Raw genomic sequence first — 22,009 nt, forward strand, 5'->3', positions numbered from 1 at the left:
GCCTTCTTCACAGTCCAACTCTCACATCCATACATGACCACTGGAAAAACCATAGCCTTGACTAGACGGACCTTTGTTGGCAAAGTAATATCTCTGCTTTTGAATATGCTGTCTAGGTAGGTCATAACTTTCCTTCCAAGGAGTAAGCGTCTTTTAATTTCATGGCTGCAGTCACCATCTGCAGTGATTTTGGAGCCCAGAAAAATAAAGTCTGACAGTTTCCACTGTTTCCCCATCTATTTCCCATGAAGCGATGGGACCAGATGCCATCCATGATCTTCGTTTTCTGAATGTTGAGCTTTAAGCCAACTTTTTCACTCCTCTTTCACTTTCTTCAAGAGGCTTTTTAAAATAACATGTTATAGAAGAGCTATTTGGCTGTTGATAAAGTGTAAAAATTTATTTTGGAAAAAGTTTACCTGGTTTTGAAAAATGTTTTAAGAATAATTAGAAAATATGGGTAGCTCAGATCAATTATGTTAAAATGCCACATAAAGAGACTTTGGCTTGTGGTAATATATGTTTGAATTCAGTACTTATTTTAAAATATTTAATTGTCTACTCTGTCCTAGCACCATGCTGCATCCCCAGGATATAATGATTGAGTTACTATGGTGAAGAAGATAAAACCCACAGGAAAAGTTTATAAAAGAGTGTGTAGTGTTTTGAAGGATATATTTTGACTTGAACAGAAAGCAACTCAAAAAAGGAAGAAAAAGCTGTTGAAATATGCAAGCCGTGACTATGCAATATAATGGTCTCAAAATTAAATTGCAGGAAAAAAAAAAATCTATTCCCAGACTTGGGCCAGCATTGGATTTGGAGTCCAAAGACCTGGATTCAAGTCCTAACTTTATTTACTAACTATGCAGTTTTGGGAACATGCCTTTTTTGAGTCTGTTTAGTCATCTGTGAAATGGGAGTTTTAATCTATTTTACAGGTCACTGTGCAGATTAAATGAGATAATGTATATGGAAATGTTGTGTAAATTGCAAAATTAAATGTTACTTTATAAAATTGTTTTAATCTGTCTACACAGTTAATAATTCTTACAGATTCTACTTTTGGATTAAAATGCATTTTCCTTTGGTCATTAGCAGTTTACAGCATAGTCCTGTAACCGAAAACTCTTCCCAGATCTTTTCTACTTCCTCCTCAGGGTGCATGTGTGTGTATATATGTCTAGATATTTATGACTACTAGGCTCCTAATGTACCTTTGTGAAGATGACTCTCTAGCTCTGCTTTTCTAAACCCTAGACCTCTATTTTAATTTGTCTTACATACTTATGCCTGGAGAGGCCATTATGAAGTCATCTCATAATCAAATTAATTGAAGACAAAATTCACTTTACTTTTGTACTTGTTCCCATGGTATCTGTTACTGATAGGTAATCTTTGTGAATGTGGTATTTGTCATCTTTGGATAATGTTAGTTATTAAAATTTTTAAACAGTGTAACTATGAAAAGTAGAAGTTGCCAGTGCCTAAGACGATGACAAGGAACAACCTGACAGAAGACATCAAACTTACTAATTAGTATACATTAAAAATACTTGAAAGATATTTCACTTTTATGTTAAGTACAAATAAATTGAAGAAAGCCTTTTAATAAAATCTCAGCTGTTCTTAGCTTTTTATTGAAATATATTGGAGGAAAGAAAATTGATGTTTGGATAACAGAATAACAGATTGAGTTCTTTAAGAGAATTTAGGCTTTAGGTCATTTGACCTATTAATTTGTAGATGAAGCTGAGCCACAGAGAATGTAAGTGATTTCCCAAGGCCACATATACTCTTTTAGATGGGAGTCCCTACCCTCCTTGCTTAATAATCCAGTGCTCTTTCATTATTAGCACATTCTATTTTTTTTTAATCCCTTACATATAGTACTTAAGAGAAAAAAGTAAAGTTTAAAATCTGTTTTTGTGCATTTTATATATACTTAAGCTAAATATGCCTCTTTTAAATTAAAATTTCTTTAGCTACATTACATTTTTCTTTACCCCTACTTCTTTTTTTCATTTATTACCCTGAAGTGATACACCTGTTGAGGCACAGAGACCTATCAGCAGTGAAATCCTGGGCCAGAGTTCAGTTTCAGAAAAGGAGCCTGCAAATGGAGCACAGAATCCAGGACCAGCTAAGCAAGAAAAAAATGAGGTAATGTTTATTACATCTCAGGTCTTTTAGAATTATCCATTTTGTAAGAAGTAATACTATTTGGTTGGATAGAATTTTAAAAGAATTTTTTGTTATTTCAGAGGAGAGAGAATACCTAGGTTTTCTTATTAATTAGATCATTTCTCCCTTCTTTAAGAATTTGTAGGTTTTTTGTTTTTTTAGTTATCATTATATATTTTAGAGCATTTTTAATGTATGAATTTATTAACAGTTAAAAATATCACAGTTGACATTCCTTCTGCATGTTTGAGAATTCATGCAATTGAATTCATATTAAAAGTAGCCAAGTTGTATTTTAAGATATGTGCTCTATATTTTACTAAGTAGATTTAATGAACAAGAAATTATGACATTTATAATGTAGAATAATACCTTATCTCTGCTTCCCTACTGGCTCAGCAGCAAAATAATCTGCTTGCAATGCAGTAGATATGAGTTTGATCCCTGGGTCGGGAAGACCCCCTGGAGAAGGAAATGGCAACCCACTCGACTATTCTTTTTTATTTTTTTTTAATAAAAGTATTAGGCTGTGTTGGTCTTCATTGCTGCGTGGGCTTTTCTCTCATTGCAGCGAGTGGGGGCTGTTCTCTGGCTACTGTGCACAGGCTTCTCATTGCGATGGCTTTTTTTATTGTGTAGCACAGACTCTCTAGGGTGCATGGGCTTCATGCAAGTTGTGGCTCTTGGGCTTCCAGCGCACTGGCTCAATAGTTGTGGCACATGGGCTTAGTTGCTTCTCAGCATGTGGGATCTTCCCAGACCAGGGATTGAACCTGTGTCTCCTGCATTGACAGGTGGATTCTTTATCACTGAGCCATTAGGGAAGCCCCCACTCCAGTATTCTTACTTGGGAAATACCATAAACAGAGGAGCCTAGCAGGCTATAGTTCATGAGGTCACAAGAGTTGGATGTGACTTAGCAACTCAACCATTACCACCACCACACCTTATCTAAGCCTTTAGAGTTCTAGTTTATTTTTCTGTGGTGCTTTGAAAAGGAAGTTGTATTATGAAATAAGGTGCAGATTTTATCATATATATAATATCCCACTTATAAAGTGTGAGTAGGTTTAATAAGTTGAATAAGTTTTTTTTGTGTTTGACTAAATATTAAAAATGAGGTTGAAAAATTATCCTTAAAAGTACATATGGATATGTACCAAACAACAGTATCCCCAAATATATGAAGCAAACATTGGCAAAGCTGAAGGGAGAAATAGACTGTTCTGCAGTAATAGTTGGAGGTTTCAATACCATACCTGCCATAATGGATAGACTATCTAAACAGAAGATCAGTAAGGATATAGAGGGCTTGAACAATGCTGTAAACCAGTTAGCGCTAACAGACATCTGTAGAATACTCAACAGTAGTGGAGTACACAGTCTTCTCCAGTGCACATGCAGCGTTCGTCAGGATGGACAGTATCTTAGGACTCAGTACATTTTAAAAGATTTAAAATCATGTAAAGTGTCTTCTCTGACCACAGAGGAATGAAGCTAGAAATGAGTAACAAGGAAAATTTTTAAATTGAAAATTTGAAAAAATGAATCAACACATTCTTAAACAACCAGTGGGTCAAAGAAGAAATCACAAGGGGAAATTAGAAAATACTTAGAGACTAATGAAAATGAGTACAACATAACAAATAGACAACAAGCTTATGGAATGCAGCAAAAGCAGTGCTCAGGGATAAATTTGTAGCTGTGAATGCTTACATTAAAAAAAGAAGAAAGATCCCAAATTAATAACTTTATGCCTTGAAGAGCCAAAGAAAGGAAGAGCATGCTCTATCCAAAGCTTGCAGAGGTAAGGAAATAATAAAGATTAGAGGAGAGAGAAATAAAAGAGAAAAGGGAAACAACAGGGAGAATCAACAAAATCAAAAGTTGGTTCTTTGAAAAGATCAACAAAATTGATAAGCCCTTAGCTAGACTGACAAAGAGAAAAGCGAATAACTAAAATAAATAAAAATACCTTACAGGGCTTCCCTTACAGGTGGCACTAGTGGTAAAGAACCCACCTGCCAGTCCAGGAGACACAAGAGATGTGAGTTTGATCCCTGGGTCGGGAAGATCCTCTGGAGGAGGAAATGGCAACCCACTCCAGTATTCTTGCCTGGAAAATTCCATGGACAGAGGGACCTGGTGGGCTACAGCCCATAGGGTCACAGAGTTGGACACGACTGAAATGACTTAGCATATCTACCTTACGACAATATAAAGGATTATAAGAGAATACTATGACCATTTGTAAACTAACATATTAGATAACTTAGATGAAGTGGACAAATTCCTTAGAAGCAAATTACTAAACTCACTTGGAAAGAAATAGAAAATCTCAACAGATCCATATTGAGTAAAGAATTGAATCAGTAATCAAAAAGCTTTCCAACAAAGGAAAGACAAGGATCAGATGACTTTACTGGTGAATTCTATAAACATTTAGGAAGAGTTAACAATAATCCTCAAAATTTTCCAAAAAATAAAAGAGGAGGGAACCCTTCCTAACTCATTCTGTGAGTTCAGCATTACCATCATAGCAAAGCCAAGTGAAAGTATTAGGAAAAAACTACAGACCAACATGTAGTATGAATATATAAGCAAAAATCAACAAAATACTAGCAAGCTAAAACTATTAGCATATTAAAAGGATTATACATCTTGACCAAGTGGATTGATTGCAGGATGCAAGTGTGGTGGTTCAACATAGAAAACTTTCAGTTTAATAATCACATTAATAGAATGAAGGAAAAAATAAACAACATGTGATTGTATCAATTGATGCAGAAAAGACATTTGACAAAATCAAACACTCTTTGCTGTTAAAAACTCTCAGAGAACTAATAATAGAATGGAACTTCCTCAGCATGGTGAAGATTATTTATGGAAAAACCAAGCTAATATCATACTTAATGGGGAATGACTAAAAGCTTTCTCCCTATAATCAGGAACAAAGATAAGGATGCTTGCTTTCACAATTGTTACTTCAACATTTGTTACAAGTTCTAGCCAGAGCAGTTAGACCAGAAAAATAAATAAATAGGGAAGGAAGAAGTAAAGCTGTCTCTATTCACAGATGACATAAATATTATATATCATCAGAAAGCATCCACATGACAGCTATTAAAGCTTATGAACAGGTTCATCAAAGTTGCAGGGTACAAGATCAACACATGAAAATTGTTTGTGTTTCTATATACCAGCAGTGAACAATCAGAAGAGGAAATTAAGAAAACAGTTTTGTTTACAGCAGCATATAAAAGGATAAAATACTTGGGAATAAATTAAGGAGGTGAAAAATTTGTATGCCAAAATCTACAAAACATTACTGAAAGAAGTTAAAGAAGACCTAAATAAATGAAAAGACATTCTGTGTTCACGAATGGGAAAATTTAATACTGTTAAGATGTAAATGCTACCCAACATTATTTACAAGTTTCATGTAATTTCTGTAAAAAATTCCACTGTCTATTTTGTAGTAATGGAAAAGCTAATACTCAAATACTTGGAATTGCAGCAGGCTTTGAATACCCAAAACAATTTTGCAAAAAGAAATACAAAATTGTAGGACTCACACTTTATAATTTCAAAACTTACTATAAAGCTACAGTAATTAAAACTGTGTAGTTCTTGTATAAGGATAGGCATATAGACCAGTGGAATAAATTGAGAGGCCAGAAGTAATTTCATATATCTGTGACCAGTTGATTTTTGGTATGGATGCCAAGTCTACTTAGTGGGGGAGAAATAATCTTTTCAACAGATGATGCTTGATATCTGGATTTCCACATGCAAAAAAGGAAGTAGGACCTCTGCCTCACACTGTATATAAAAATTAACTAAAACTAGATCAACAACTTAAGTACAGGACCTACATAAGTATAAAACTCAGAAGAAAACATAGGGATTAATCTTTACAACCTTAGATTTTGTAATATGTTCTTAGGTATAATACCAAAAGCTTAAGCAACAAATGCAAAAATTGAACTTCATCAAAATTAAAAACTTACTTGCATCAAAGGACATTATCAATAATCTGAAAGGACAGCCTCCAGAATGGGAACAATATTTGCAAATTATTTATCTGGTAAGGTTTTAGTATCTAGAAAATATAAAGAACTACAAGTCAACAATAAAAAAATCCATTTTAAAAAAGGAGTTGAATAGACAGGTCTCCAAATTGGCCAGATGTCTATAAATGGCCAATAAGTACATGAGAAAAATGCCTAATACCACTTGTCATTAGGGAAATGCACATCAAAACCACAATGAATTATAACTTCGCAATTACTAGAATGGCTAACAGTCTAAAATCAAAGCAGTAGAAAGTAATGTGTTGGTGAGAAAATAGAGAAATTTGAGGCCTCATACATTTCTGGTTGGTGTGTAAAATGGTGTAGTCACTGTAGTTTCGTGGTACCTCAAAAATCTAAACAAGAATTACTATATGACCCAGTCATTTTACTTCTAGGTATATACCCAAAAGCTTTGAAAGCAAAGGCTCAGATAAATAACTGTACATCCATGTTCATAGCATCGTTATTAACTGTGGCCAAAAGGTAGAAATAACTCATGTACATCCACAGGTTAATGGATAAACAAAAGCGATGTATCCATACGATGGAGTATTACTCAGCCATACAAAGGAATGAAGTCTGACATAGGCTGCAACTTGGATGAACCTTGAAAACATTGTGTTAAGTGAAATAATTCAGACACAAAAGGACAGATACTGTATGATTTGTTTACATGATATATCTAGGATAAGTAAATTCATAAGACAGAAAATGGAATAGAAGTTAGCAGACATTAGAGGAAGAAGGAAATGGGAGTTATTGCTTAATGGTTATAGAGTTTCTGTTAGGGGTGATAAAAATCTTTGGAAATAGATAATAGTGGTGGTTATGTAACACTATGACTCTTATGCCACTGAATTCCACACTGAATGGTTAAAATTACAATTTTTATATTTATTTTACCACAAAAAATTTTTTAAAGGACATAGAGATAATTTTGTTTCAGAGTTACTGCTGTAAGGTATGAAATACAGGGGGACCGTTACTATTCTCTGGGAAAGGGAGACAGTTTTAGCTTTAGTCAGTCAGTCATGCAGGACTCTTGGTTAAGCTTACTGTCAGTGTTGGCCAGTTTTAGAGATGATCCAGTTCATATGATCTCTGTAATTTGACCACACTCTAGCTTGGCAGGAGGGTCTTTCTTTGCCAATGTTGGAATTCACTATAATATCTAAGTCCTTTGAGTACTATGTAGTTCTTTTAGAAGAATGAAGTAGGAATGTTGAGACTGCAGGGTTTAACATCTGTTTAGTTTGTTTTCTTGTGAAGAGCCATTTGAATTAAAGTATTGTTTTTTATAAGCTTCCTTCCAGAGTAACCTATTTAGCCACAGCCACTTACATGCTTAAATTTTGTTAGACAAGGTTAATATTGTATTTATTAAATATTAATATAGTCCCTCAGTATTTTTTCCTAGTAATATAGATTTGTGCTAGTCTTTACATTTGTATTCTATATTCATGTCGTCCTTGTGACAACTGTAGTCTGTTTTTATTTGTGTTAGTCAGGGATCCAGGATGATCATTTGTTTTGGTCAGTCTTTTACTGTGGAATAGAGCAAATTAATCGATCTGATCTATTTGACTGTTAAGACTCATGCATACTATGTTATTTTTCAAAGATCCAATATATTAAGTATTTTCTGATTTGCCATCTATATGTTTTATGCAGCACTTATGGAAGTTACTGTTGAGTGATAACATATTCAATCATAGTCTGCTCAAACTTTTTTTTTTTAATATTTTTAAGCTTCGAGATTCAACAGAACAGTTTCAAGAATATTATAGGCAAAGATTGCGCTATCAACAGCACTTAGAACAGAAGGAGCAACAGCGACAGATATACCAGCAGATGCTGCTTGAAGGAGGTGTGAATCAGGAGGATGGTCCTGATCAGCAGCAGAATCTTACTGAACAATTCCTTAATAGGTCGGTCTTTTAGTCACTTTTTTATATATGAGGAATTATTTAAAAGCTATTAAGAGCATGCAGTAACCGCTACTTTCTGTGTATAGTTTGAAATTTTAAGGCTTTTTAAGTATTTCAAGTAGTGTAGAGTTACATAATCTCTTCAGTCACAGATGTCTGAGGGCTCATCCAGTTTTGTCCACTTTCTGTTAAATGGTCTCTCACATCTGAGCAAAGGGAGCTGTGAGCATGGTGGTTTCAGCATACAGGCTGAAAGTGGACTGCTTCTGGATCTGGCCATGTCCCAGGGTAGCTGAAGACTTACGGGAAATTACTGTCTTCAGATTGCTTGTTTCCTCATCTATTTCACAGGGTTGCCATGAAGATTAAACGAATTAACCTACATAAAGTATTTAGAACAGTACCTGGCATAGAGTAAACACTATATTAAGTGGTAGCTGTTATTTTATTCTTATCTTGAGAGCTTAAACTTTCAGATTTTATTGAATTCAGAATATTAAAATGATTCTTTCTTATTAATTTCTTCTAAAATGTATGAACTTACTATTTTTGACTATAGGAGGTAAATACATGGTAACATTTTTTTTTTTTTAGAAATCTGTAAACCAGAATATGTGTACTTAATTGAGCTAGAGTTGTTGGAAGATTGAGTTAACATATATTAAAAAAAATACTTAGAATAATTTCTAGCATATAGGAGGCATGCCATAAATGTTGGCTGTCATCATGATTTGGAGTAGGAGATGGCAACCCACTCCAGCATTCTTGCCTGGAGAATTCCATGGACAGAGGAACCTGGTGGGCTATTATAGTCCATGGGGTTACAAAAGACACGACTGAGCACACACACATGCATGCATCACCATGATTATAATTGGGCAGTGCAGTGGTGACTATCCTTTCTTGGTTCAGTAATATTGGAAGTAATCTGCTTGACATTCTGTGTGTTATTGCAAGTCAGTGAGCCTGAAACTGATCCTGTCTTCAGACCTTCACACAAGGAACATTTATAGTGGTATCTAGAGTCTAGGTAGTCCTCTGAACATTCAATTTGAAGATTATTTTCTTATCACCTCTGATCAAGTCACTGGCTTATCAGAATTATACTGATATGATGAACTGCTACTTCTGGTTCTTACATGTCTTCATTTCAGTAAAAGTCATAGTTGCAATTTGACTTCCTGTCTTCTTTTTTAGTGAAAGCAGATACTTAATATTGTCAGAACATAAAGTGACAAGGTTCTATGATTCCAGTAGTATGGATGTCCTTGCTCAGAAAAAAGGTTAAACTATTCAAGATGGTTTGTTTTTCCTTAAAGATAATTATAAATAGAATTCATTGTAATAATAGAATTCAATATAGATAATAGAATTCATTATCTTAAAATTATAAGAATTTTTTCTTACAATTTAGGTTCAGTTTAGGGTGTAACAACTGTTCTCAATTTCTTTAGCAATTAGAATTTTAAATTATACTAAAGGTAAGTATATTATAAAAATCCATAGAATAACCAGGTCTGTTATAAATATCAATGGATGTTTATCCTAAACTTTTATAAATTAGTTTCATATAAAATTTCTGTTGTTTTCTTAACCTTTCCTTATCTATTCTTTTTTTTAACTCTTTAAAATAATACTTTTATTCAATCTTTTCTTCTAGACCTTCACTTTTATGTACCAGGACATTAAAGTATCTGACTAATACCAAGGACAAATTGAATAGAGATAGAAACTAGAAATTAAAATATATCTTTTCCCCTTTAATGTTTTAGTCTTTTGAGTCATTCTAGCAGCAGAACGCCATTTCCAGAATTAAATTTTGCTTCTTCCCTTCCAGAGGCATAGAAAGAGTTAGAGAAATAAGAGTCATGTTATGTAATAGAACTTACTAAAAAAAAATCAACTAAAGTATGATAGGCTTATTTATAACAGTATTATATCATTACTTCTGATATTTTCTGTTACTAATAATTGGCTCTTATTATAGGCATATTCTGCCCCTTCCCCATCTTCCCTAACTTTAGTGAGACAAAATTATGTTAACATTTTAGACTCTTCATGCTTAGCATTTCCCACATTTATTTGACTGAAGACTTTTTTTTTTTTTTTAAATATGGGGAGCTTTTAACAAGATTAGTGTTTCATAGAAATCCTATTTACTTAAAAATTTTAACTGATAAATATTTAGTAATGGCTGCCAATTCCTTTAATAATTTTAAACTGATCTTTTAAGGTCTCTTAAAAACCCTAAACATACACGCATGCACAAGTGCACACGCATACACACGTACATGAACACTAAATGTTTAATTTAAAAAATTAGAAAATACAGTGAACCACAACACATCTTGGTAATCACATCCCTTATGTAGTCCTCTCTCATATTATATCCAGGCTGGAGAAAGTGATTCTGGGCCAGTTCTTGGCTAAATCTTGAGAGTCTGACAGCTTCCTCTAAAGTGCTCTTTGGAGCCCTGAGTCCAGCATAAGGAGTCAGGTTACTCTGACTTGCAGTGAGGGAAAAGCGCTCAGGCTACCTTGTTTTGCTCCCTGTCTAATATCCCTGGTGCCTAGATCAGAGCCTGGCAAATAGTTTTTGTAGAATGAATAAATGAATTGTAAAAAAATTAAAAAATTAAAAAAAAAATAAATGAATTGAATGAGTGAATGTGTGAATAATGGGGATGCCACTTGACTTTGTCCCATCATGGTTTGCACTAGTCATCCATTTCCTAGTTGATATGATATTACTAGACAGTAATATCGTTTCATTTCATTTCATGAAATGAAAATGGCTTGTTTTGTTTTGTTGGTGAAAAATTTGGTATTGAAAATTGGACCAAAGTTATACTGAAGTAGAAACAGATTTTTTTTTTTCCTGTTTGGTAAAAGGTACTTTTAAAAATTCAGTGATACCTATTATGTCTTATCTCTTTTACAGTGGTATCTTATAGGAAAATTTGGATCTTGCAGTTTCTTTGTTGTGTCTTAAACTGATGATGGTAATTTTTAGTACTAAACTTGTCATATATGTTATACGTGCATGTATTTACCGTCTCAGACTTTCAATATTCTATATGTTAGGAATATGACTAACTTTTTATTTTAATATAGTTACATTATTTTATAGGTCCATTCAAAAGCTCGGGGAATTAAATATTGGAATGGATAGCCTTGGTAATGAGGTACCAGCGCTCAACCAGCAATGTAATGGGAACAAAGGCAATGGATCTAATAATTCTTCTGTAACTAGTTTTTCTACACCACCCCACGACTCTAGTCAGAGATTAACCCATGATGCTTCAAGTATTCATGCAAGTACTCCTCGTATTCCTGGATCAGTAAATCATATGCCTTTTCTTGAGGAATCACCTTGTGGAAATCAAATGTAAGTGCTTTACTTTGTAAGACCTGGAAATGTTAACTTCAAACTAATAAATAGAAACTTAGAAAGTTGAATTTCTCTTATCTATTCTCTTCTACTAACTTCTGAGTCTCTTAATTGTCTTTATTCTCTAATTTTTCTTTTTGCTTTCTTACCACCACCAAGGCAATTCTATTTTCTATAACCCATTTTACTCAGAGATCATACAGCTTTAGGCTTTATATTCTCCCCAGTTTTTTCCCCTTGCCATTGATACCTTTCAACAAATAATCTTTTAATTCACAGACTTCCAGGGCATAAAAAGTTGTTCTATGACATGGTGGAGTGATTGCAGTAAGAGTCTTGGCAGCTCTGGTAGTTACAGCATCTGAGACTTCTCGCCTGTTTATGTTTTCACTAGTCAGAGAAAAATTTTCATCTTGCTATCATTAGTAAACAGGTGTTAACTTATGCAATGGAAATATTTGAGCATTTTCTTCATCTATTATAGCCTTAAACCACCTTAGAGTGGTTCATTTTAAAATGCATAACTTGCTCCTGGCATTTGTATAGAACTGGCTTTATAGATTTAGTATCAAAAGCTCTAGTTTTATACTTAAGGACATAAATTTATCTAATACTTGCTTTATTACAGTTTATATAAAACTTTTTCATGTACCCCTCAACTAGAACTCAAATTTTAAAATTTATTTCTATCAAAGTAATATACATACATGGTGTAAAAGGACAAATAGCACTTTAAGGCTTAAGACAAAACAGAATCCCTTATCTTACCCATCTTTGTCCATGACTTCTATCTTTAGTAGGCTGCCATTTTCAACCTAGACAGCTGTTTCTTTTCTGTGTGTCTCCACATTTCTGAAAAAATATGCTTCTATTGCTGTTTTTATTATCCCTTGATTCCCTGCCAGTTAGATTTAGGTACCATACTACTTACCCACAACACATTAATTTTGTCTACACCTTCTTCTAATATATGTTGTTTTTTGTTAAAAAAACTAAACAAAATAGGTTAACTAGTGTTAACATTACTATGGTCATGTAAATGTTATTTACAACTGAGTCATGTAATACAAATATATTTCCTTTTCTCAGAACTGTTTATTTTTCATGGAGAGAGTAATTGCCTCATTTTTGGTGTGCATCTGTATGTGTGCACATGCTTACTTTTCTTGGTACCTATCACTAAACTATCTGCAGATACTGTGACAGAACTGTAAAATCATAAAACTCCTCATTACAGTAAAAAATATCAGGTACTTTTTCTTTCCCCTCTGGGAAACACCCCTCCAGGATCATTCCTGCTTCACTGTATGTTCATTACTTCTAAGCCATTTTATTCAGGCCTGGAGAGTCCTGGGATAGTCCTTCACTATTCTCTTGGGAGTTTCCTTTGCCTCTTCCCTGTATTGAATTCCCTGTTTTCAGGATCTCATGTAGTTTCCTGAAAAGAGGTACAACATCAGAGAAGTTTCTGAGACCTTGCGTGTCTAAATATTTCATTTAGTATAGCTGAGTAAAGAATTCTACAATGGAAATCGTTCCTCGGAGTTTCAAAGGCATCACTTTATGGTCATGTACATATTGAAAAGTCTGATGCCATTGTGATCTGATCCTTTGAATGAGGACTGCTGCTTTTTCTACTGTAGAATTTTTTAGGACTTTGTCTGCCCTGATGTTCTAAAGCTTCATGATGATATCAGATTAGGTCTGTTTTACTTCATTTTTCTGGATACTTCATGGGCTCTTTTAATCTAGATTCATAAATACTAGAATATTGAAAACATTTATGTAACAATTTTCTTAGCTCTGTTTTCTTTTTTTTTTTGGTATTATTTTTATCTTTCAAGCTCTTTATTATTTTCTAATTTTCCTTAACTTTTTAAATAGATATTTTTCTTGCATTGTTTCCTCTTGTATTTCTAAGGATTTTAATTATATTTTGGTAGCTTTTGTTTCCTTAATTGTCTTTAGTCTCCATTTAAAAATTTTGTTTTGCTTTGGCTGTGTCCTATGACTTGCGGCATCTTAGTTCCCTGACAAGGGTTGGAACCTGTGTCCCTTGCAGTGGAAGCATGGCGTCCTAACCATTGGCCACCAGGGAATTTCCTAGACTCTGTTTTTTTATTTAGGAGGCTTTCTTCAAGCATTTGTAAGAAGTGAGGTATTTTTTTAAAATGACTAGTTGGAAGGAAGGGCCACAGGTATGGATGCATCTGTTTACCTGTTGGTCTTACAAAAAAGTGATTAAACAGAAACATTGTGTTATTGTGGGACTCTCAACTGTCTAGTTTCTGTTAGTCTTTTCTCTTGGTCCAGATACTTGTTCTAAAGAGCAATCCAGTTTCCTCCTTGGGTTAAAACTTAACCAAAGTGACCAGGATTCTGGAACTAAGCAGGGAAAAGGTAGTGGACATCTTACTATGAAATTTGTACAGTTTGACTTAATCTTTTTCCCAGAATGGCTTCTCATTCCTTCCTTACAACCAACTATGCTTCGTGTTATGGAATCTAGCATCTCTTAACAGATGGCTCCAGAGAGTAATTATGACTGGGATCAGTGTGGCTTATAAATAAATGTTATAACCCCCAAAGAAATAAATATTAAGAGATTGAAAGAGTAAATTAGTTCCTGTTTTGATATTCAGAGAAAACGGTACTTGAATTTCTTTCTATTCACACAGTTCATCAGAACTTTCGGTCATTAAGCCACCTCTTGGAGATTCTTCAGGGAATCTATCAAGATCAAGAGAGGAAGAGGTAATACTTGGGGAAGGAGGTTTTGTTATTTTTATATTTACTTGCAAAGGAAGTATATTTACTTGTCAAGGAATTCTCAATTTAAGGAAAGAACCATCTTTAAGTAGTCCTTATTGTTAATAGTGGTAGTAATCTCAAGGTGGTTGAGTTTTCACTGAGTGAAGTGAAGGGGTTGCTGAGAAATAACATTTTGAGAGTATTCATATTAATGGTTCACTGGTGATCTTGGTGCATGAATTGGAGCTGTGTCACTACTCTCTGAATCCTGTGGTTAGTTAGCTAAGATATTTAATATCTTTACTCCTTTGGACTGTGCATCAATACATTTGTTTTCTGCTTTGGAACCAGATATCCTTCCCTAACTAGTATACACCTTCACTCTGTCTTATTTTCTCTAGTTCAAATTTTAATCCCATAAACAAAGTTATTATTTCAGATGCTTATGGGACCAAACAGGTGACATAAATGAATAAAGTTGATTACTTTTGTGATAAGTTCATAGGAATATTTGTCCCTTGCACAAAGAAATATGCTGACCTAATGTTTCCAGTGCTTTCGATTTTCAAGAAAACCTAGAAAGTTGGATTTTTATGTGAAGTCTATTTTTTAAATGTCAGCGGACTTTTAATAAATTTAAATACACTGGAGAAGAGCAAGTAAGATTGTGGCTCTGCCACTTCTGCTATAAAGCAACCCTTAGTAACTATTATTGGAGAAGGCAATGGCACCCCACTCCAGCACTCTTGCCTGGAAAATCCCATGGACGGAGGAGCCTGTGGGCTGCAGTCCATGGGGTCGCTAGGAGTCGGACACGACTGAGTGACTTCACTTTCACTTTGTACTTTCATGCATTGGAGAAGGAAATGGCAACCCACTCCAGTGTTCTTGCCTGGAGAATCCCAGGGATGGGGAGCCTGGTGGGCTGCTGTCTATGGGGTCACACAGAGTCGGACACGACTGAAGCGACTTAGCAGCAGCAGCAGTAACTATTATTAATGTGCCATTGGCCATGTAATCAATGAGTCATTCCCTTCTGTTTTTCTTAGCTACCCGTGTTATTCATTTGGTAAATAGTCAACCTTGTATATGGCTTAATGGAAAATGTATTTCTAGTCAAATACATTGATATGAATAATATAAGAATTCAATTCAGTTACATAAGACAGAGTCTAATATATCAGGTTTACCTCCTACTCCCCAATGAGGATGTTTTGCTGCATACATAAAACTTTGGGTAGGGAGATGCATAATCTCTTCATTGATATAATCACTATGGGTTCTAGAGGACTCAGCATACAATCAGAGCTGAAGTAAATTGCCTTTGGAAAGTATGAATGTCAAGTATATACACAAAGACAAAATTTAGGTGGGTCTCTGCACCACCCCCAGCCTGGAGGGCTTTGTTCCAGGTCCAGGATCCAGTCCTAGTCTGGGTAGCAGGGTGGTTTCAGATAACATCAATAGTAGGAGTCACCAAAGCTTTTATACAGCGCTGGTCGAGAGTTTTCCTTCCTCAGAGGAGGGAGGTGAGCAGACAAGTTGACAGTTGAAAACAGAAATGAGGCTGAAATTAAAGGTCCTGATTAAAACCATTTTTACAGTTTTAAAAGGGTATTTTACAATTTGAATTTGAAATAGTAGAGTATTCATTGCTGGAGATAACGGTAAACTTTTTTTTTTAACCCTAAAGTGATTAAATAATACTATTTTATATTTCCTACTTTTAGAAACATGAACAATGGTTTATTGTAAGAACTACAAATGTGGGCTGTTTTTTTCTTGACAGTTGAAGAGAACTTAATATGAGAATGCATATTCTTATGCTTTGTCTTTTGTCATAGAAAAGAAGAAAAACTTGAATGTCTATGAGCCGTCCAAGCTTAGTTTAGCAATGAGTAGCAAAAACAGAAAAATTTGGTTTATTTTAGATTTGCCATTCAAAAGAATGTATGCTTGTATTGATAGTGAACAGTAAAGTGATAAAGTGAATAATACAGTTCAAATGAATTTAAAATGGGATAAAGATGAATTCTTTCAAATTCTTTTTTTCATAGAATGACTTTCATATTCATTCTGCCCATAGGATGACAAATCAAAGAAGCAGTTTGTTTGTATTAATACCCTAGAAGACACACAAGCTGTTAGAGCAGTGGCTTTTCATCCAGGTGGTGGTCTATATGCTGTCGGTTCAAATTCAAAAACTCTGAGAGTATGTGCCTATCCAGAAGTGATTGATCCAAGGTAAGGAGACATGGTTTGTAGTGCCGTTTTTGCTTTAGTTTTAAATTTAGCTATATGGCCCCCTTTTTAAGAATCACCTTTTCAGTAGTGTTTTTCTTTTCCTTTTTTTAAGCTTTTACATTTTTGTTTTCAATACTTAGGAAATATATATAAGAATCACCAATTAACTTTATAAGTTGTTTTTCATAAAATGTTTTTAATTAGGCCCCTGTCCACTCAGTAGCCCAGTTTTCTTTATTTCTGTTGTTTTTTCTCATTTTTAAAATAAATCCACAAAATCCTTATATTCTAGTTAAATTACATGAAGACAAAGTAATGCTAGTTATAGACTTGGAGAAAAATTTAAATGTCTTATACTAATAGCTTCACAGAAGTATTAGGTTGCGGTATGTGATATTTGACCATTTTGACCTAGAAAGATTCAGTTTTCATTTGGTCAACGTAACTATGATTTTAAACTCTCTTGTTTTAACAGATTATGGGATTGGAAAATAAGGGATATATCTTTAAAGGCATAGGTTGCAAAAAAAAAAACAAGCATATGACCTTATGTATTAGGTATACAACTAATTCTTTAAAGTTACTGAGAAAGCAGATATCTTAAACGTAATCTCACAGAAAACTGGATTTGGGCTCTTTTTTGTCAATTTATTTGTTAAGGCTTTTACTGTCAAAATAAATGGGCATAAAGTATTTGGTAGATTTTGTGGTTAGAGAAATGGCCACAAATGGAATAGTTTTCATACCCGTAGACAAAAACATTCAAGCAAAACAAGCCACAGAGCTTTAAAATTTTAAATATGAAAAGGAGTACGTATCATAATGTGTTTTGGAAATTTTTTACAACCCTTAAGGCTTGTTTTTATTATAACCCGTTTGGAGAACAGAGGGGTGAGATTATTTATTTATTTGCATTTTTTGGTATATCTCTGTATCTGAAACTAGAAATTTAGGCTTTTGGTCTGTAGTAGCATTTAAAAGTTGAGAAAAGGAATATGGATCACGTTAGGTGATAGTAATGTCATTTATTGGTGCTATAGGATTATATGAGAGAGAATAGGTAGAATTCCAGATCGGAGAGTGGAAAAGAGCAAAAAACAATTAGGAAGCAGTGCCAAAGACTTTATATATTTAGGGTTCATCTGATCTTAAACTGACTCTCCCTTTTTGTGTTTTTCATGCTGGCACAAGTGTTTCATAGACTCTTCTTAAAGAAACTGATTTTTATGAAAAATAAATTCATTTATTTAACAAATATATTTTGAGCTCCTTCTCTGTGCTAGGCTTTGGGGATAGTTGTGAGTAAAACAAACATATTTATTGACCTTATGGAACTTCTGTTTTAGTGGAGAAGGTGGACATTATCCAGATAGACAAACTCATAAATGTAATTATACATTGTGATAGGTGCTCTGAAGAGAAAGTATAAGGTGCTGTAACAGTAAGATGGAGAGATGAGGAAACTGGGGAGTCAGAGTAGGACGTCTTTGAAGAAGAGGTGTTAAAGTTGAGATCTGTGGGTGGATAGAACCTAGCCATGTGAAAACAAGGAAGAAGATAAGGTTAGAGGGATCATGAAATGAGAAGGAGCTTGGCTTTTTAAGGAACCAAAACGAGTTCAGATCTGCTGGAGTACAGTGAGCAGAGTGTGATAAGGCTACAGAAGTAGATGTGAACTAAATTACGCAGAGCTTTGTGTCCATTTTGGATTTTATGGTGACTGCAGAGGGAAACTGCTGGAAGTTTTCAACAGAACAGTACTGTGATAAACTTTGGGTCAGATGACAGTAAGATTAAATGCTAAGAGAAAAGTAGGAGGAGGCTGTTGTCAATGGCTGGTGTGATGGCAGTGGAGATGGAGCAAAATGGATGAAGGTAAAATCCATTTAAAGAATTATTTGAAGATATACCTGTGGTGGATTCATTTCGATATTTGGCAAAACTAATACAATATTGTAAAGTTTAAAAATAAAATTTAAAAAAAGAAAAAAAAACAAAATTAGTTGGCCCTAGCAATGAACTTGATATGCAACTGAAAAGAGAATCTTTTGATCTGATTTATTTTCTCTATCACTATTAAACACCTTCTAAGAATTGAAGATTTATCAATATTTCTTGTTCTTTAAAAATGTCTTAATTATGAAAATTTTAAGCATACACAGAAGTGGAGATTAGTACACTGAAATGCAATAACTGTCAAGATTTTTGGTTGTATTTGCTTCATCCTTTTTGTTTGCTGAAGTATTTTAATGGATATGTCATTTCACCCTTTAGGATGGATCTCCAAAAACATGTGTTAATACATTTTCTTACAGAGACTTGATATTATCATTATACCTAATAAGGCCTTAAGCCTATGTTTTAAAGTACAAATAAGAGGCTACTACTCCAGTAAACCAATGTTCAGTTCAGTTCAGTCGCTCAGTCGTGTCCGACTCTTTGTGACCCCATGAATCGCAGCATGCCAGGCCTCCCTGTCCATCACCAACTCCCGGAGTTCACTCAGACTCACGTCCATCGAGTCAGTGATGCCATCCAGCCATCTCATCCTCTGTCGTCCCCTTCTCCTCCTGCCTCCAATCCCTCCCAGCATCAAAGTCTTTTCCAATGAGTCAACTCTTCGCATGAGGTGGCCAAAGTATTGGAGTTTCAGCTTTAGCATCATTCCTTCCAAAGAAATTCCAGGGCTGATCTCCTTCAGAATGGACTGGTTGGCTCTCCTTGCAGTCCAAGGGACTCTCAAGAGTCTTCTCCAACACCACAGTTCAAAAGCATCAATTCTTCGGTGCTCAGCTTTCTTCACAGTCCAACTCTCACATCCATACATGCCCACTGGAAAAACCATAGCCTTGACTAGACGGACCTTTGTTATCTAGGTTGGTCATAACTTTCCTTCCAAGGAGTAAGCGTCTTTTAATTTCATGGCTGCAGTCACCATCTATAGTGATTTTGGAGCCCAGAAGAATAAAGTCTGACACTGTTTGCACGGTTTCCCCATCTATTTCCCATGAAGTGATGGGCCCAGATGCCATGATCTTCATTTTCTGAATGTTGAGCTTTAAGCCAACTTTTTCACTCTCCACTTTCACTTTCATCAAGAGACTTTTTAGTTCCTCTTCACTTTGTGCTCCCATTAAAGGCCAAGCTCTCAAGGAGCATGGCATTTAAGACCTTCCTCAGTTGGACTTGCAGCTGCTCACCCATCCTATCTTTCTCAGTCTCTGGAATGCCCCAGGTTTCTCCCAGTCCCACAGACTTTTTCCCATGCTGTATGCTGGACCGGGGTCTCTACTGTGTTTTGTCTTCACTGAAGCAGTTCACCTGCCTTCATCTTTTTGTATAATAATTCTCCCTGTCCTTTAAGGCCTAGTACTTTGTATTGGACTATAACATTTATATTCAATACTTCCTTTACTGTATGTGGATAGTCGTGAAACATCTATCTCTGCCAGATATATTAAACTCAGGACAGAGCTCTAGCTGCTTTTAATTTTTCTCTATCCTTTGTCTTTTCTTTGCCCCAGGCAGTTGCTCATATTATATGTTTAATAAATGCTTATCGAACTTTTTAAATTTGGAAGACTTACTAGCTCTTTTTTAGAAATCTTTTTTGAGTTTCTGAATTAAAATCCATGAAAAATATGAAGACTTAAAAATATCCTGTTCTGTATGTGGTCTGAAATAAGACTCAAGATTAGTATAATAATGGTTAATAATTTTTTATGGTTGGATTTTGATTTTAAATATGCTTTAAATTTGTTTCATCTAAGATTTTGAAAAGTGTTATTAACATGTTGTCTGATACGTTTTTGCTCTCTCCCTCAAGAACAACCATAATACAGAAACTTCACATTCATTTACTAAGCAAGAAATTGAAATATCTTTTTGCAATTTTTCTTTCCAGTGCACATGACATACCTAAGCAGCCAGTGGTACGTTTTAAAAGGAATAAACATCACAAAGGATCCATTTACTGTGTGGCCTGGAGTCCCTGTGGGCAGTTACTTGCGACAGGGTCAAATGACAAATACGTCAAAGTGCTGCCCTTCAATGCAGAGACTTGTAATGCAACAGGTAGGGGCCGAGTATGTAAGCAATAGCCTCCTAGTGTGTTCTTTATGTTTCCCCATGTGTGTCTCTAATACAGCTCTGTACTGTTTTTGGTAAAATCCAAGAATATACCTTTAAGAATTGTTTACAATTGCTTGCATTCATGAGGCATTATTCTTTTTTAGTAAGTTCTTACAAGGTGGCTGGGTGAATAACTTCCAGACTTGTATTCGTGAAATTTTCTAGAGTATCTGTTTTTTTCTTTCATTTTCTTTTGAGATTTATCTTGGCTTTTAAGCCAAGAAGATAACTCTGTATATGGCTCTCTTTTAGTGATGGTGGTAACTGAATCGATATTTTGATTTCTTTTTTTTTTTTATTATTTTTTATTTTTCCCACGCTGCACGCCAGGGCCCCGGCCGCGGGTTCGGAGAACGACTGCTTGCGCCGCGCGATGGGCGAAGCGGCGGAGTGCGCGGGGCCGCCACGGGCGTGCGCGCCCGTGGAGGCGGGAGAAGTCATCCGCACCGCCCCTCGCCGCCAGAGGGGCTGGGGCCCGCGCTGGGGGCCCGGCCTTGGCGTGGCAGCGGCGGCCCGCCCCTCCTCCCTCGCTCCGCCCCGCCCCCTCGATATTTTGATTTCTTGAAGATTTTGTTTTAATTCAGTAAAATGAAATTGATTATTATATCAATCCCCAAATGATTATAGAGCATACCACTCTACCATTCTTCTCCTCTTAGTCAGTTTGGAGGCAGTTTAACAATCTTTAAGTTATCACAGTAAGTTGAGCAGCGTCTTTTTTTAAAATTCTTATTGCTGTTTCAGGACCGGATCTGGAATTTAGTATGCATGATGGGACAATTAGAGACTTGGCATTTATGGAAGGCCCAGAAAGTGGTGGAGCTATTTTGATAAGTGCTGGAGCAGGGGATTGTAACATTTATACAACTGACTGTCAGAGAGGACAGGGCCTCCATGCTCTGAGTGGACATACTGGTATGTGATATCAGTCTCAGATGCTACTCTTTCTTTTGTTCATCTCATGCTTTTTTCCCCAATGCATTTTCATTAATGAGGGTATATTGCATCAAAAGGGATTTCTTCAGGAGAAGAACGTTTTATTTCAAAAACTAAGTCATGAACTTTCGATAACAACACAGTAACTGTAGCTGACATTTTCCTGTTTGCTAAAGCCTTTACTTATACACATAATTCCTTAATTTAACCCTCACAACAACCTTATAAGCCTGAAGTTCCTGTCTCCATTTTTATACGTGAAAAAAGCAAAATTTGAAAAGGCAAAATGACTTGCTCATTATCTTATGGCTGATCATGACAGAACAGAGGTATCTCCCCAGGTCTCTCCCGTCCAAAGCTGGTGATGT

General features: G+C 35.2%; 1 protein-coding gene across 4 annotated transcripts in view; it reads left to right on the plus strand.

The window, feature by feature from the left end:
• WDR47 (WD repeat domain 47) overlaps positions 1–22,009 on the plus strand; it is a 62,290-nt gene that overhangs the window by 34,048 nt on the left and 6,233 nt on the right. For all 4 annotated transcript variants that reach the window (XM_070785980.1, XM_070785982.1, XM_070785981.1 and 1 more), the window contains 7 exons: positions 2,040–2,163; positions 8,010–8,188; positions 11,319–11,576; positions 14,258–14,333; positions 16,417–16,574; positions 20,479–20,648; positions 21,450–21,620. In XM_070785980.1, coding sequence (XP_070642081.1) covers positions 2,040–2,163; positions 8,010–8,188; positions 11,319–11,576; positions 14,258–14,333; positions 16,417–16,574; positions 20,479–20,648; positions 21,450–21,620 — 1,136 coding nt within the window. The remainder of the gene's footprint in view (positions 1–2,039; positions 2,164–8,009; positions 8,189–11,318; positions 11,577–14,257; positions 14,334–16,416; positions 16,575–20,478; positions 20,649–21,449; positions 21,621–22,009) is intronic.

This window comes from Bos indicus, chromosome 3 (assembly GCF_029378745.1).
Source record: "Bos indicus isolate NIAB-ARS_2022 breed Sahiwal x Tharparkar chromosome 3, NIAB-ARS_B.indTharparkar_mat_pri_1.0, whole genome shotgun sequence".
Lineage (NCBI taxonomy): Eukaryota > Metazoa > Chordata > Mammalia > Artiodactyla > Bovidae > Bos > Bos indicus.